Source organism: Salmo salar, chromosome ssa11 (genome assembly GCF_905237065.1).
Source record: "Salmo salar chromosome ssa11, Ssal_v3.1, whole genome shotgun sequence".
Classification (NCBI taxonomy): Eukaryota; Metazoa; Chordata; class Actinopteri; order Salmoniformes; family Salmonidae; genus Salmo; species Salmo salar.
Window position 1 is genome coordinate 72,245,992 of NC_059452.1, and position 17,872 is coordinate 72,263,863.

Here is a 17,872-nt window from a genome sequence, read left to right on the forward strand (position 1 = left end):
GAGGTTGAAGCGTGATTTTTTTTACAAGTGTCCGGATTAGTGTCCCGCTCCTGTAAAGGGGCAGCTCTAGCCTTTAGCTCAGTGCGAATGTTGCCTGTAATCCATGACTTGTGGTTGGGATATGTACATACGGTCACTGGGGGAACAGTTGGTAGAGCATGGTGTTTGCAATGCCAGGGTTGTGGGTTTGATTCCCACGGGGGACCAGTACGGAGAAAAAAAATGTATGAAATGTATGCATTCACTACTGTAAGTCGCTCTGGATAAGAGCGTCTGCTAAATGACTAAAATGTTTGTTTTTTTATGTAAATGTAACGTCGTCGATGCACTTGTTACTGAAGCCAGTGACTGATTTGGTAAACTCCTCAATGTTATCAGATGAATCCCGGAACATATTCCAGCTTTATCGGACCACTTCTGTATTGAATAAGTCACTTGTACTTCCTGTTTGAGTTTTTGCTTGTAAGCAGGAATCAGGAGGATAGAGTTATGGTCAGATTTGCCGAAAGGGAGGGCAGGGGAGAGCTTTGTATGCGTTTCTGTGTGTGGAGTAAAGGTGGTCTAGAGTTGTCGCCTCTGGTTGCACAGGTGACATGCTGGATTTCAGCTACCCTGTATTAAAATCCCTGGCCACTAGGAGCGCTGCCTCTGGATGTGCATTTTCTTTTTTACTTATGGCCCTGTACAGTTCGTTGAGTGCGGTCTAAGTGTGGCAGCACCGGTTTGTGGTGATAACTAGACAGCTACGAAAAATATAGATGAAAACTCTCTCGGTAAATAGTGTGGTCTGCAGCTTATCATTAGGTATTCGGACTCAGGCGAGCAAAATATATAGAGACTTCCTTAACATTAGAGATTGTGCACCAGCTGTTAACAAAGAGACACACCCCTCCCCCCTAATCTTACCCGACAGTGCTGTACGTTCTTGATGTCCTTGTTCAAGAGGACAGATCAAGAAATTATTCATTTATCCACCATTTTTGATAGTACCACGACTATGGAGTGCGGGCTCAGCTCCAACTTCACACAGTTGAGTCCAAAAACCAAAGTACCAACTAGATGCCTATTTTTGCATATTTTATGGTAGTTTTCATTCTATGTCAGCCATGTTCAGGGTTCATACACATTTTGACAAGTCTCTGAATGTCCTTGAGTGGCCCAGGCAGAGCCCGGACATAAACCCGATTGAACATCTCTGGAGAGACCTGAAAATAGCTGTGCAGCAACGCTCCCCATCCAACCTGACAGAGCTTGAGAAGATCTGCAGAGAAGAATGGGATAAACTCCCCAAATATAGGTATTCCAAGCTTGTAGCGTCATACCCATGAAGACTCGATGCTGTAATTAATAGCTGCCAAAGGTGCTGTGTATTTTATTGTACTGATCAACAACATATGCATAGAAGTAGCTTATTTATTAAAGTGCACACTGTCTCTTTAAACAGTAATGATGTCATTCACGAGGAAAGAGGGGGGCAGTTTGCTGAGGAAATAGACCATCTTTGGAAGAGATGTGAGAGAGAGAACGATTATGTGAATTAATAAAGTTTTGGTGGCAATTAGCTTTGAAATCAGCATATTTTGCATTATCACAAACAAAGTACTACGGATAGTGAATTGATGCTGGCTTCAGCTGTAAGCTAGCAAGGATAGTTAGCCTACCAAGCTAGAAGCTACCGGTATCTTCTTGCATTGTAATGTGTTCTAGCCTGTATGGACATTGTTTTGCGAACAATAATGAACATTTTCAACATTTCTACATGCCGTGTCGCATTATTCAAGTGTGTTATTCAGAAGTTTCGGTATACAGTGCAACACTAGTGTGCATAGTCTTTCGTTGTTTTAACGGAATAGCCCAAAATATTTTTTTTTCAGCTCAGATTTACTCGAGGCATACAACACAGCGTACGCATAGGCCTAGTGTTTTTATTTTGTAAATATATATATATTTCTTTTTTTATGTATGTATTCGGGTTCAGTGTGGCCCAAACGAGCTCCCTGTACCGAACGGTTCGGTACGAATACATGTACTATTACACCCCTATTAAATACCTTTAGAAATATAGGACAGATTCGCTCCGACTCGACAGGGCTAAAAACCCATAGCAACCAACCAGAGCTGTCCCTCTACAGGCACGCCACTCACATCAAAAACACTCCACAGACAAGGTCTGAAAAGGCTTAGGGTAGCTATCGAAGCTGTATCTTGGGCTGAGCAGATGTGAAGACTTCTCAGACTCAGTGGGGTGTGTAGGACTGGGAGCGACGGAGGTTTGCCGTAATTACAGGAGTCTCCATGACTTTTACAGACGGGGAGTGTCTATCTTACTGTAAACCCTTTCTATGACAAACTAATGTTACTCTGACTCAAAACTCGGATCAAACTTTAAATCCCACAGAAAGTAAACATTTTTTTTCTTTGGTACAGATAACCTCTGGTAATAACGTTCATGGTAACAAACTAATAGACTATAAATCATTCTTTGAATTTTCCATGTTGTAGCCTACTTTTGAAGTCACATGTTATTTTTGACAAGTGCTATTGATGTTTATGTTTAGGCAAATATCTGGATCAAAGTTTATGAAGCCAAAGGCAAGTTTCCACAATGTGTGTGGACATCGAACAAGACTATTGCTCTATTCATTCTATTCCAATCTATTCCATAAATGCTTAGCACAGTGCTGCTCTCTCTTCTCAAGCAGTGCATCCCACAACTGAATCATTTTACATAGTGCAGGCAGGGCAGAGGTTGAGATAAGGACACTGAGTTAACCCAGTGATTCTCTGACTCGTATCCCAGCTGGTCCTATGGCCTTCTCACTATCAGCATGGAGGCCTGCACAAAGTCAGTGACTGTCTCCCCTCAATGACATCATCACCCAACGACTGACTGAGAGGTCGGAGCTCAATCAGCTGTGACATTCTCATCATAGCCCACAGCCTCAGTCAGAGGAAGCTATTGTGTGTCCATTGAGTTGCTGCTCTTACTCCTCTCGGTCCTTGGCCTTCACCACCAACCCACAGTACTAATATACAATGGCCTCCTCTCCCTCTGTTACCTCCTCTTTTACTGCACTGTATTCAGAGAGGCCTTCTCTTTGTCCTACTTTGTGAGATGTCTGTCTGGCCTGTCGTGAATTATTATTAGGTGTGGTGTAGTGCATTCTCTTGGGCCACGAACCACTGCCTACAGCTCAAGCAAAATCAACCCACGGAATCCCTCGCAAAAACAAAAACATGCGCGAGCACACCGGCACACACGATTACGCTCAGTTTTATTTTGTTTGTGGCGGAGGATGTGAGGTCAGTTTCAGCAACCTCCACACACACCTGCCAGTACCTACAATATGAAAACACAGTGTGTCTCCCTCTCCCCATCTCTCTGAGGAAGTAACACCTTACAGAGTCAAACCAGGTCACCACAGCAACAGGGAATCACACAATGTCTCCAGTAATAGACTGGATTGCTATAAGGATGCACATTTCAGTCAATTTTGCTACCAACTAACTGACCCACATTAACCGGTAAAATGACGTGGCCAACAGAAAATACTATCAGAGATTTGTATATAATGACGAGATGCTTATGTTTCCAGCCTAACAATTGGAGTCGTACCAAGGCGGGAAGGCGGGCGACAAGCTTAGGCCCAAAATGATTTTATTTGCAGGAAAACACAGCTCTAAACTGCACACCTAATGTGAGCAGTTCCATATCTGACAGAGATGAACATCTGTTAGAAACTTAGAAAGAGGAGGACTCTAATAGCAACTACTATGATGGGTTTCTAATATGACTAGGATTGTGCCTTTGGCACCTGGACAATGAAAGAAAGTTGATATGAAAATCAATAGAACAGGAAAGAAATGGCATGAGGAAGTATTTATAAAATAACTGCCTCCAAATTTCTATGAGTGGACTTTGGCCAGGCTACTTTGAAGCAAGGTAAGACATGCCTCATTATTTGAAGAAGTAAACCGTTCAGGTTTCAAACAATTATACTGCCTCAAGCTCACATTGCAAAGTGGTGGGTGACGTGCTGATAGTCAATGGTAGGCAGGCTATAGCCTATGAAGCCGAATGGCGAATGGGAGAAACGCGTTACGAGTTGAGATTGAGAAATAAAAATAGCTCCTTTTTTACTTTGTGGCCACCAAAGTTTTTAACACGCAATTTCATTTAGAATTGTTATTTGTTGCACAATGACTGGGCTTCACTCCAGTAGCCCACAGGCTTTTTGAGCTACTTTCGTGCTGTCTGACAGGTGGTAGGCTATTCCGCTCTTCAAACTAGGGTCTGTGTGCTGTGCGCGTGTGATAAATAAAACGCATGACAACTAACGAAAATACACATGTGCCAATTTAATTCCACAAAATGATGCAAATTAACCTATAGACTGATAAGCATTACAAATGTATTTTCGATGGCTAACCGATTTACATCCCTAATTGCTATCCTCATCCTGCCATTATTCTTATCCAAGTTTCTCCATCAAATAAAAGGCTGGGAATTGCCAGGGACCTCACGATACAATATTCTCACGATACTTAGTAGGGATGCACGACATATCGGATGTCTAGTTTAACGCCCGATGTACAAAACCCGATGTCAAAGCTGACGTGCATACCTTCTGGGGTAGCTAGCTTTAGCTTGGTACCTAGCTAGCACCAATACAACCAGCCTGAAAACAATGACCAGTAGAAACTGCAGTCATTTTCATTATTCTTATACTACATAAAAAATGAATGAACGCGTAAAATTATGTAACGTGCAGTCATATTCAGGTCCTGATTGGTCAACAAACTTATTTGACACGTCAAATAGTGTTAAATAGTATATTTTTTGACACTCAAAGACCCAAGCGGCGTTCAATAGAAATCCTGGTTGAGAATGAAACAACTGAACAAATGAACAATGAAACAGCAAGTGAAAGAAATAGGTTTTGATTATGTTTTACTGGTAATGGGGACATACGTAAATGCCAACAAAATAACTTTTTGGCCAGTGTGGTGTAACCTTTATTTAACTAGGCAAGTCAGTTAAGAACAAATTCTTATTTACATAGACGGTCTACCCGGCCAGATGGTGGGCCAATTGTGCGCCGCCCTATGGGACTCCCAATCACGGCCGGATGTGATACAGCCTGGATTCGAACCAGGGACTGTTGTGACACCTCTTGCACTGAGATGCAGTGCCTTAGACCGCTGCGTCCATGTGTGTGTGTGTGTTAACTATTTAACTGTACTAGAATGCTTAAAAGGCTGCTAAAATGTTAAATATTGGTTATCGCAATAGTTTTTTTTGGCAAGGAAAATATCAGATATCGGCATTGGACAAAAATGTCATATCGGTGCATCACTAATACTTAGGTGCCAATTCGATACGTATTGCGATTCTCATGATATATGGAATGAGATTTGATACTGTGATTCTTTTGGTCTGCTGCAAAGGGACAAGAGAGAGCATGGGAAAACAAGTTTATCAGTCATGGAAATAAAAGTGCTGAAAACTAATTGGCTCCCTATTAAAAAAGAAGATGGAGAACAAGCTATGAAGAAAACAAGTATGGAATTTGGTGCAGGTACATTCAACTAGCGCAAAAAATAATCTTGCAATATTGTCAAAATGATACGTTATGATTGGCATATATGGTTAAAAAAAAAAATATCCCGATATGTAACTGTATAGATCCCCCCCATCACTACTCTTCATATAGTTCAGTCCAGGTTTAGACAAAGCGCTATTACAAGAGAATAATTTGTTTATTACCCTGTAACAGGACAGGATGGCTGTGATGTAGCCTACTGTAAACAACCTAGTCCTCATAAACCAGAGCCGAGTGTGAGAGTAAGCCAGGGCAATAGCCTGCTTGTTTTTATGAATAACATTGTGAGTAACAGTGATTCTTATATACTCTTATCCCCATATGTTAGTTAGTTAGTTAGTTAGTTAGTTAGTTAGTTAGTTAGTTAGTTAGTTAGTTATGACCTGACTTAGCCCTGTCCTAGCCTGCCCAGCTGTTATGTGGTCTCTGACTCAAACAATCACACAATGACAGAGCAATGAGAAGACAAAGAAAATGGGATGGAGAGATAAAGGGAGAGAGAGTTTTTACAGTTTCCACCCTTCCCCCCTAGCACTTATACAGACAGGGTGATAGTAGGACCTGCCCTAAACGAGGATCACCCATTCAGCCCTATAAGAGCTGGCTTTTGTTACTATAATGTTGATTGTCCTTTCTTTGGTCCCTTGTTCAGAACTTTTGGTGTTATCATTCAAATTCTCACTCTCAAACCACGTTTGCTGAAACTCCATGACTCTAGTGTGGAGGAGTCCCTACCCCATTATCCAACAGCAACAATGAACTCCCCTCCCCTAAACAGCCAAATGGAGTGTCAGGGCAGGGGCCAGATCATATTACAGGCCTGGGACTGTGGCATGTAGAGCAACAGATGGTTGCTCTGAGGCTTACAGAAAAACAAAGGGAAAGGTGGAGAAAGAGAGACGACCATGTGGCCGAGTGCCCCTGACATGCACTTTGGACCTCATCAGCCAATGGAAACAATGTGTGTGTTTGTGTTCAAAGTACAGGCCTGCATGTGCATTTAAGCTTGACTGGGAAACAAAGTGATCAACATGTTCTTTGTACAGTAATGCCAGATTAACAAAATAATAACAGTAAACAATGTCAGGAATTTCTCCCGGCATTTTCCTACATGTGGAACAATAACTATTCTTCATTGTGAGACTCAGAATGTCTGCCGGTGGTATGATGGCATCAAATAAATGATCTTGTTATTTAAATTGAATGTCAACAATTTTCGAGTGTTTATCTGACCCATAATCTGGGTTTACAGGAGACGCTGAACATGGCGATTCTCCTTTAAGCCCAGAAAGCAGCCGTTCAACTTGCCATTCAGCGTGTCAAGCTGTATGTGCTTCCAAAAAAAGGTTTAAATAAAAAGTTACATGCAACCGAAAAAAATGCTTTGTTAGAAAATAATATAAGTATTGTTTTTGACCAAGTGCGCATGCACCAAATCCACCTCTTCTGCACCTCCTGCCATACTAGCATTGGAATTAAAATACACAAAATAAAGCCTATCTAGAAATATACAATCACTGTTAAAACATACGCTATATGGTATACTTACATGAAATATTTCTGCATTCCGTGGAGTGCGGGAGAAACAACAAATTGACATGACGTTCATACACTTATATGAAGGTCTATTTTTTAATAAGTACCAAACTTATTTTGACATTATTAAGCTTGAAAAGCTGGTGAATGACAAGTTGAATGGCTTCTTCCTGGTCTTAAAGGAGAATCACCATATTCAACGTCTCCTGTGAAACCAGATTCTGGTTCAGTGTTTATCATGCTGAGCAGTAGAAGATTAATGTAGCTACTCTTGCCATGTTATTTTTGTCTGGAGACTAGCCATTCCCCATAAACACATGGGTGCTGAGAGATTGGTGTGTAGTTGAATTTACCTCTTGGAGCCGTTTCTTGGCCCGCTGGAGAGCCTCCTCATATCCTTTCTGTCTCAGCTCACTCAAACTCTCATAGTACTCTTCTGTGTCATCACTCTCTGTAAATAGCACCTGGGCAAGAATCTTCCAGCCACATGTGTCCAGAGCATGGCCCAGGTACACCTGTAGTTGGTAACACAGAGCATCTGTCTCCCGTTGAGACACCTCAGGGGCCCCGAATAGCACCGTCCACATGCCTGACTGCTCCTCAGGGAAAGGGGGCAGACAGGGCTCCAGGTCCGAGTTGACAGCGCAGAGCTGGACGTGGGCTGCCCGCACGTCCTGGAAGGAGAACAGACCTGCCCAGCTGTAGCCCTCTCGGCTGCTATCCGACTCCTCTCCGTCGCCATCGTCCGAGGAGCGCGGCATCCCAGAGACATCCGCTGGTTCCAAGACCTCGATGTCGGTCATCTTAGAGGGCACGATGTCCCACGACCCTAACGTAAGTGTTTTGATAACACTCTCGGCTGGCCTTGACGAGGCACCCATCGCGGCTGTATTCTCTCGAATGGGGCTCTTTGTCGGACTTTTCCCTTTCGGTTTGACATTAGATCTAACTTTAATCAATGCGGAGATCTCATCTTTTCTTTTGGTGGGACTTTTTAGTGGAGTTTTGCGTTTGTCTGCCTCGGGCGCTAGTGTAGCGGGGGATGCGAGGTCGCATTCGACATCTTCCAAGAGCGAATCCCGAAACGCAGACCGTTTCTGTACTGTTCTATTGTGGCAGGTTATGGCGAACTTTCCCTCGATCTCGTTCCAAGCGACGATAAAAACGAATTTGTGTCTTTCCTTTTCGTCGAAAACATTTGGTCGAACGGCCACCCAGTCGGACTCTACAGAATCCTCCATCATGAATGACATCTCATCCAGCCAGTAAAAACGGAGCTAAAGAGCTCACACACAAATACCGGTACCCCTTATCGCAGTTCGTCGTTGGGGATAAACAGACTAGCTAACCAAGAAGATTACAAAAAAACAACCGTGGCTCGCTGTTTAGAAGCTTGGAGAGTTGATTAGCTACCCTCTCTGAACGTTACGCAGAATTTCCTCAAATCAAACGTCAAGTTGAAGAAGATATGCCCGTTAAATTGCTCGACTAACGTTACATCCATAAGAACAAAACAGCCACGAAAGGCGTAAAAGTCGAATTATTATTGTTTGTTGCCAGGCTTGTCATCGCTCCACCTGCCTCGCTCACCTGTCTGCTACATGCGTTGTCTGGCTCCCTTTGTGCGACTAACGTTACAGACCATCAATGCAGAGCCACGGTTCCCATCGACGTCAAGAGAGGAGGATCTGTTTACAAGCAGTAAAAGCCAGAGAGATGCGTGCAGTCAAATTCGGGGGAGGGCTTTTCTGAACAAAAACCCCCCTTCAGAAATGTATGGAAATACTGTTTTTACTGTGTCTGAGATGTTGTTAGTCCAAAGACAACCGGGAGATATTGTCCAGGTACTGTCCCTTTGTTCGGTTCGACAATTTGTTGTTGTTTTGATGTCGCATCTTTCCCTCTTTCCAACGTTTTTCTTCCAACTGCGAATTACTATGACGTAGTTCTGCACGAGGAGCGTAAACATCTGCACGTGGGACACGCAGTGGACGTGGTGACGTAGAATTAAGAAAAAAGGTCAACGTACAAATCCCTATTTCATTTAATCAAACCACTGTTAATGGAACCCTTTGTTAATGTGTTATAAATAATAACACAATTAGTAACAGTTGCATCCCCTGGCAAGCAATAATTTGTTGTCATAACAATATATATATATATATATATATATATAAATATAAAGAAACGCTTTTTTTTACTTTACACTTATTTTTCTTAAAACTGCATTGTTGGTTAAGGGCTTGTAAGTAAGCGTTTCACTGTGAGGTCTACACCTGTTGTATTCGGCGCATGTGACGAGTAACATTTGATTTGATAACACTTGCGCTCTATAATAAGTCAATGTAGCCTATACATTGAACAAATACATAAAATAACAAGGGCACTATGGCATAAAAGAGTCATATCAAGTATGGTGGTGACTATTTGGGTGTCTGAGCTGTGTTAGATAGGTACATGCCGTCTATGGGTAGGTTTTGCATTGACTTCAGACCATTTGTTGCCAGTGACAGAATCAGCCAAATGGTTAGGTTACTCCCATTTGATGTATTGAGGAGTCTCCATTCAACAGCAGTTGTATTTGTTTATTTGGGGGGTATTTAAATGAGAGAGGTTTCCACCTTTCTTTTGCCCCCCTTCTTCTTGGCCACAAGGCTACCAGTGTATCTATGTACACTGATGGCTCAACATTATACACGTCAGCTACCACAAAGTGAAATCACTGCAACACTTAACAAAGAGTTGCAGTCCGTTTTAGAATGGGGGAAAAGTAATAAGCTACTCCTAAATATATATATTTTTTAAACTAAAAGCATTGTATTTGGGACAAATCAGTTGCTAAGCCCTAAACTTCATCTAAATCTTGTAATGAATACTAAACTGCTTGGTGTAACCTTCGATTGTAAACTGAAATGGTCAAAAAATATTGATGCAATGGTGACTAAGATGGGGAGAGGTCTGTCCATGATAAAGTGCTGCTCTGCTGTTTTGACATCACAATCAACAAAACAAGTCCTACAGGCCCTAGTTTTATCACACCTGAACTACTGCCCAGTTACAGTCATGGCCAAAAATATTGGCACCCTTGCACTTTTTTAAAGTAACTCACACTTTCCCCTAAAAATGTTGAGATTAACCAAAATATTTGGTCTCCACAATTCTTTATTTCAATATTAATATTACAGAACCTTTGTTTTTGATTCAGAACTGAATATATCCATTTAAAAAATAAAATAAACAAAAATGGCATTGACAAAATTACTGACACCCTAGACTTAATATTTGGTAGCACAGCCTTTGGTCAAAATAACTGCAGTCAAGTGCCTCTGTACTGGCAGTTTGGCCTAGTCCTCTTGTACAAACTTCTACAGTTCTCCCAGATTTGAAGGGTGCCTTCTCCCAACTGCTGTTTTCAGATCTCTTCACAAGTTGTCAGTGGGATTTAGATCTGGACTCATTGCTGGCCACTTCAGAACAGTCCAGAATTTTATCTTGAACCATTCCTGGGTGTTTTTTGAAGTGTGTTTGGGGTCATTGTCCTGCTGGAAGACCCATGACCTTCGATGGAGAACCAGCTTTCTGACACTTGGTCCGACATTGCACTCCAAAATGACTTGGTATTCTCCTGATTTCATGATGCCATGCACACGTTCAAGGCACCCAGTGCCAGTGGCAGCGAAGCAACTCCAAAACATCACTGGTACCTCATCCATGTTTGACTGTACAGAAGGTGTTCTTTTCTTTGAAGGCTTCATTTTGTTTTTTTGTAGACATGGAGATTGTGTGCTTTACTAAAAGCTCTAATTTGGTTTCATCTGTCCACAGGACATTCTCTCAGAAGGATTTTGGCATGTTCAGGTGTGTTTTGACAAATTGTAGTCATGTCACGCTGTATAATGATAGGAGACAGGCGCAGGAATACGTAATACGGGGGGTTTATTTCTCCACCCAAAATAAGTACGTCATGAAAACAAAAGGGACTAAGCCCAAAACAAACGTGTGTGTGTGTATATATATATATACTGCTCAAAAAAATAAAGGGAACACTAAAATAACACATCCTAGATCTGAATGAATGAAATAATCTTATTAAATACTTTTTTCTTTACATAGTTGAATGTGCTGACAACAAAATCACACAAAAATAATCAATGGAAATCCAATTTATCAACCCATGGAGGTCTGGATTTGGAGTCACACTCTAAAGTGGAACACCACACTACAGGCTGATCCAACTTTGATGTAATGTCCTTAAAACAAGTCAAAATGAGGCTCAGTAGTGTGTGTGGCCTCCACGTGCCTGTATGACCTCCCTACAACACCTGGGCATGCTCCTGATGAGGTGGCGGATGGTCTCCTGAGGGATCTCCTCCCAGACCTGGACTAAAGCATCCGCCAACTCCTGGACAGTCTGTGGTGCAACGTGGCGTTGGTGGATGGAGTGAGACATGATGTCCCAGATGTGCTCAATTGGATTCAGGTCTGGGGAACGGGCGGGCCAGTCCATAGCATCAATGCCTTCCTCTTGCAGGAACTGCTGACACACTCCAGCCACATGAGGTCTAGCATTGTCTTGCATTAGGAGGAACCCAGGGCCAACCGCACCAGCATATGGTCTCACAAGGGGTCTGAGGATCTCATCTCGGTACCTAATGGCAGTCAGGCTACCTCTGGCGAGCACATGGAGGGCTGTGCGGCCCGCCAAAGAAATGCCACCCCACACCATGACTGACCCACCGCCAAACCGATCATGCTGGAGGATGTTGCAGGCAGCAGAACGTTCTCCACGGCGTCTCCAGACTCTGTCACGTCTGTCACATGTGCTCAGTGTGAACCTGCTTTCATCTGTGAAGAGCACAGGGCGCCAGTGGCGAATTTGCCAATCTTGGTGTTCTCTGGCAAATGCCAAACGTCCTGCACGGTGTTGGGCTGTAAGCACAACCCCCACCTGTGGACGTCGGGCCCTCATACCACCCTCATGGAGTCTGTTTCTGACCATTTGAGCAGACACATGCACATTTGTGGCCTGCTGGAGGTCATTTTGCAGGGCTCTGGCAGTGCTCCTCCTGCTCCTCCTTGCACAAAGGCGGAGGTAGCGGTCCTGCTGCTGGGTTGTTGCCCTCCTACGGCCTCCTTCACGTCTCCTGATGTACTGGCCTGTCTCCTGGTAGCGCCTCCATGCTCTGGACACTACGCTGACAGACACAGCAAACCTTCTTGCCACAGCTCGCATTGATGTGCCATCTTGGATGAGCTGCACTACCTGAGCCACTTGTGTGGGTTGTAGACTCCGTCTCATGCTACCACTAGAGTGAAAGCACCGCCAGCATTCAAAAGTGACCAAAACATCAGCCAGGAAGCATAGGAACTGAGAAGTGGTCTGTGGTCCCCACCTGCAGAACCACTCCTTTATTGGGGGTGTCTTGCTAATTGCCTATAATTTCCACCTGTTGTCTATTCCATTTGCACAACAGCATGTGAAATGTATTGTCAATCAGTGTTGCTTCCTAAGTGGACAGTTTGATTTCACAGAAGTGTGATTGACTTGGAGTTACATTGTGTTGTTTAAGTGTTCCCTTTATTTTTTTGAGCAGTGTATAAATAAATGAATAAATATATATATAAATAACACAGGGATATAGCCCAAACAAAAGAGCGAGGTGTAAACCTCTAAATAATACACGGGACGAGACCCGTAATAACAAGTGCACAATAACACATAGCACGAAAGCTGATACAACAGAGCACAGGTACTCATAAGACCAACGGACATGGGACAATAATCGACACGGACAATGGGGAACAGAGGGCACATATATACACATACTAATCAGGGGGAAAGGGAACATGGTGTGCGTAATGAGACAAGACAGTCTGGGGTTGGTGGTAATGATCCAGTTCAGTGACGCCTAGAAGGCCGGTGACGTAGACCTTCAGAGCTGGTGAACGGAATGAGTAGCAGTGTGGGGGGAATCCGTGACAGTAACCCCCCCCCCATCCCCGACGACACTGGCCTCGGGGACGGTCACAGGGATGCAGTGCGTGTCGGTCAGGGTGCCAAAGCTGAAAATGGTTAGCGAAGTGTCCAGGATGTCCACCGCAGGAACCCAGCACCGCTCCTCTGGGCCATACTCCTCCCAGTACTGGAGACGCCCCGCCTGACGCCACGAATCCAGGACTTCATGGACCGAGAACGATGGACCTCCTTCGATGTCCAGAGGAGGAGACAGGGCGTCACTGGGTCCAGCCTCAGCGAGGGGACACATGAAAAGTCGGTTTAATGCGGTAATCAGCAGGGAGTTGCAAACGGTTACCTCATTAACCCTCCTCAGGACTTTAAACGGCCCCACAAACCGTGAGCTCAGCTTCCGGCAGGGCAGGCAGAAGGGCAGGTTCCAGGTGGAAAGCCAGACCCGGTCGCCTGGAGAGACAACAGGCACCTCACTGCCGTGGCGGTCAGACTGTTCCTTGTGCCAACGCATGGCCCGCTGGAGACGAGTGTGCGCAGCATTCCAAGTCTCCTTAGCGTGCCGAAATCACTCGTCCATGGCAGGGGCCTCAGTCTGGTTTGAATGCCAAGGTGCCAGGGCCGGCTGATACCCCCTACACGCACTGGAAAGGTGTGAGGTTGGTGGAGGAGTGGCAGAGGGAATTCTGCGCGTACTCAGCCCAAGGTAGAAAATTCGCCCACTCCCCCGGCCGGTCCTGACAGTAAAACCTTGACGATGAAGGGGAGTGAGGGGTCGGGATGTGCCAGCATGGGAGCAGTGGTGAAGCGTGCCTTCAGTGTCTCCAACGACCTTTCCGCCTCCACCGTCCAACGAAGCAGCTGGGGACCTCCTCTCAGCAGGGAGGTAAGAGGCGCGACCACCGTGCTGAAGCCCCGGATTAACCTCTGGAAATAGTTGGCGAACCCCAGGAATCGCTGGACTTCTTTCACGGAGTTGGGGATGGGCCATGACTGCGCTGACGCGTTGCTCCTCCATCTCCACTCCCTCCGTGGACATGAGGTAGCCCAAAAAGGATAATGGGGAACAGAGGGCACATATATACACATACTCATCAGGGGGAATGGGAACCAAGTGTGCATAATGAGACGAGACAGTCCAGGGTTGGTGGTAATGGGTGACGTAGACCTCCGGAGCTGGTGAACAGAATGAGCAGCAGTACCGGGGTGATCCTTGACAAGTCAGGCTTTATTATGTCTCTCTCTAAGCAGTGAGGTCCTCCTGGGACTCCTACCATATAACCCTCTTTCATTGAGTTGGCGACGGTGGGTGCGAGTTGAAGCTGTCGCACCTTGTCTGAAGGTCAGCTTCAATCTGTGTGGCAGTTGATCGAGGTGCTTTCTCCACCATTCAAACAATCTTCCATCAAGTTCTCTTGCGGCCACATCCAGGGAGGTTGGCTACAGTGGCATGGGCCTTAAACTTCTTGATAACATTACGTACAGGAACATCAAAATCTCTGGAGATGGACTTGTAGCTTTGAGATTGTCCATGCTTGGCTACAATCTTGTGTCTGACCTCAGATAATTCTCTGGTTTTCTTTCATTTCTCCATGCTCATTGCGGTACACACAGTGACACAAAACAGGAGAATTATTCCTTTTCTCTATTCAAACTGGTTGAATGAGTGGTTTTTATATTGCAGGCACCTGCAACACACCACAGGTGAGTTCAATTCCAAAGTAAAGGAGAACCCCTGCTTGAAATCTAATTATTTCTAACTACTTCTAGAAGGTGCCAATAATATTATCTGGGCCATTTTAGGATTTATTCTTGGAATAAGCTAACATTTAGTAAATTATTCAGAGGTTTTTGTTTTGTTCAACTGCAAAGCTGTAATGCTTTCGTTAGGAGAAGTATCGGAGTCAGGTGCAGGACACAGGGATGAGTGCAAACAAAGCGTGTTTACTGAAAACTATAATCAAACTTCTCCCACAGCAATAAAACATAGTTGGGAGAAACACCTCCAACAACCACAAAACAGGAAACAATCACAGACAAGACAAACAGGAAAGCCAGAGGGTTAAATAATGAACATAATCAGGGAATCATAAACAGGTGTGTATAATTAAGACAAAACCAAACGAACAGGGAAACATAGATGGTGGTAACTAGTAAGCCGGTGACGTCGACCGCCGAACGTTGCCCGAACAAGGAGAGGGGCCGACTTCGGCGGAAGTCGTGACAAAAGCAAAGACATACAGTTGAAGTCAGACGTTTACACACACTTAGGTTGGAGTCATTAAAACTCGTTTTACAACCACTCCACTAATGTTTTGTTAACAAACTATAGTTTTGTGAAGTCAGTTAGGACATCTACTTTGTGCATGACACAAGTCATTTTTCCAACAATTGTTTACAGATGGATTATTTCACTTATAATTCACTGTATCACAATTCCAGTGGGTCAGACGTTTACATACAGTAAGTTGACTGTGCCTTAAACAGCTTGGAAAATTTCAGAAAATGATGTCATGGCTTTAGAAGCTTCTGAAAGGCTAATTGATATAATTTGAGTCAATTGGAGGTGTACCTGTGGATGTATTTCAAGGCCTACCTTCAAACTTAGTGCCTCTTTGCTTGACATCATGGGAAAATCTAAAGAAATCAGCCAAGACCTCAGAAAAAAATTTGTATACCTCCACAAGTATGGTTCATCCTTGGGAGCAATTTCCATACGCCTGAAGGTACCTCGTTCATCTGTACAAACAATAGTACACAAGTATAAACACCATGGGACTACGCAGCCATCATACCGCTGTCACGGCCGTCGTAGTGATTGGACCAAAATGCAGCAGGAATGTGTATGCTAATATTTTATTTTATTAAAGAAACACACAAACAAACAGAATGACGGAAACCAGTCCTGTCAGGCACACAGCTAAACAAGAAACAACTACCCACAAATCCCATAGAAAAAACACCCCTCTTAAATAGGACCTTCAATTAGAAGCAACGAAGAGCAGCTGCTTCCAATTGAAGGTCAACCCAATAAACACCACATAGAAATAGACATACTACAACTAACATAGAAATAGACTAACAAGAACATAGCCCAACAAACCCCGAAACACTCTAAACAAACACCCCCTGCCACGCCCTGACCAAATTACAATAACAAACAACCTCTTTTACTGGTCAGGACGTGACAACCGCTCAGGAAGGAGACACGTTCTGTCTCCTAGAGATGAATGCACTTTGGTGCGAAAAGTGCAAATCAATCCCAGAACAACAGCAAAGGACCTCGTGAAGATGCTGGAGGAAACAGGTACAAAAGTATCTATATCCACAGTAAAACGAGTCCTATATTGACATAACCTGAAAGGCTGCCCAGCAAGGAAGAAGCTACTGCTCCAAAACCTCCATAAAAAAGCCAGACTACGGTTCGCAACTGCACATGGGGACAAAGATCGTACTTTTTGGAGAAATGTACTCTGGTCTGATGATACAAAAATAGAACTGTTTGGCCATAATGACCATCGTTATGTTTGGAGGAAAAAGTGGAGGCTTCCAAACCGAAGAACACCATACCAACCGTGAAGCACGGGGGTGACAGCATCATGTTGTGGGGATGCTTTGCTGCAGGAGGGACCGGTGCACTTCACAAAATAGATGGCATCATGAGGAAGGGAAATTATGTGGATATTTTGAAGCAACATCTCAAGACATCAGTCAGGAAGTTAAAGCTTGGTCGCAAATGGGTCTTCCAAATGGACAATGACCCCAAGCATACTTCCAAAGTTGTGGCAAAATGGCTTAAGGACAACAAAGTCAAAGTATTGGAGTGGCCATCACAAATCCCTGACCTCAATCCCATAGAACATTTGTGGGCCGAACTGAAAAAGCGTGTGCTTGCAAGGAGGCCTACAAACCTGACTCAGTTACACCAGCTCTGTCAGGAGGAATGGGCCAAAATTCACCCAACTTATTGTGGGAAGCTTGTGGAAGATACCCAAAATGTTTGACCCAAGTTAAACAATTTAAAGGCAATGCGACCAAATACTAATTGAGTGTATGTAAACTTCTGACAAACTAGGAATGTAATGAAAGAAATAAAATCTGAAATAAATCATTCTCTCTACTATTATTCTGACAATTCACATTCTTAAAATAAAGTGGTGATACTAACTGACCTAAGACAGTGAATATTTACTAGTTTAAATGTATTTGGTTAAGGTGTATGTAAACTTCTGACTTCAACTGTACATGTGGATACCAAAATATGTTTTAATTTCAACAGTTTTCTGGAAGAAATTGTGCATGATTTTTAAAAAGTGCAAGGGTGCCAATACTTTTGGCCACGTCTGTATACGGTCAAGTGCCAGAACAGAACAGCACGGCTGGCCATTAAATTTATACCGAGGGCTAATAATAACATGCATGTGAATCTCTCCTGGCTCAAAGTGGAGGAGAGATTGACTACATCACTACTTGTCTTTGTGAGAGGTATTGACTTGTTGAAAGCATCGAACTGTCTGTTCAAACAGCTAACACACAGCTCAGACACCCATACGTACCCCACGAGAACAGGTCAGCACGACTGGCCATTAAATGTACACCGAGGGCTAATAATAACATGCATGTCAATCTCTCCTGGCTCAAATTAGAGGAGAGATTGACTGCATCACTACTTGTATTTGTGAGAGGTATTGACGTGTTGAAAGCATCGAACTGTCTGTTCAAGCAGCTAACACACGGCCCAGACACCCATACATACCCCACGAGA

At 43.8% G+C, this 17,872-nt stretch overlaps 1 protein-coding gene across 1 annotated transcript in view; it reads right to left on the bottom strand.

Moving 5' to 3' along the window:
- Positions 1-9,090, bottom strand: part of LOC106563046 (junction-mediating and -regulatory protein) — a 36,133-nt gene extending 27,043 nt beyond the window's left edge. Inside the window, exon 1 of the mRNA XM_014128263.2 lies at positions 7,493-9,090. Coding sequence (XP_013983738.1) covers positions 7,493-8,392 — 900 coding nt within the window. The 5' untranslated portion in view covers positions 8,393-9,090. The remainder of the gene's footprint in view (positions 1-7,492) is intronic.
- Between the last annotated feature and the right edge of the window lie 8,782 nt (positions 9,091-17,872).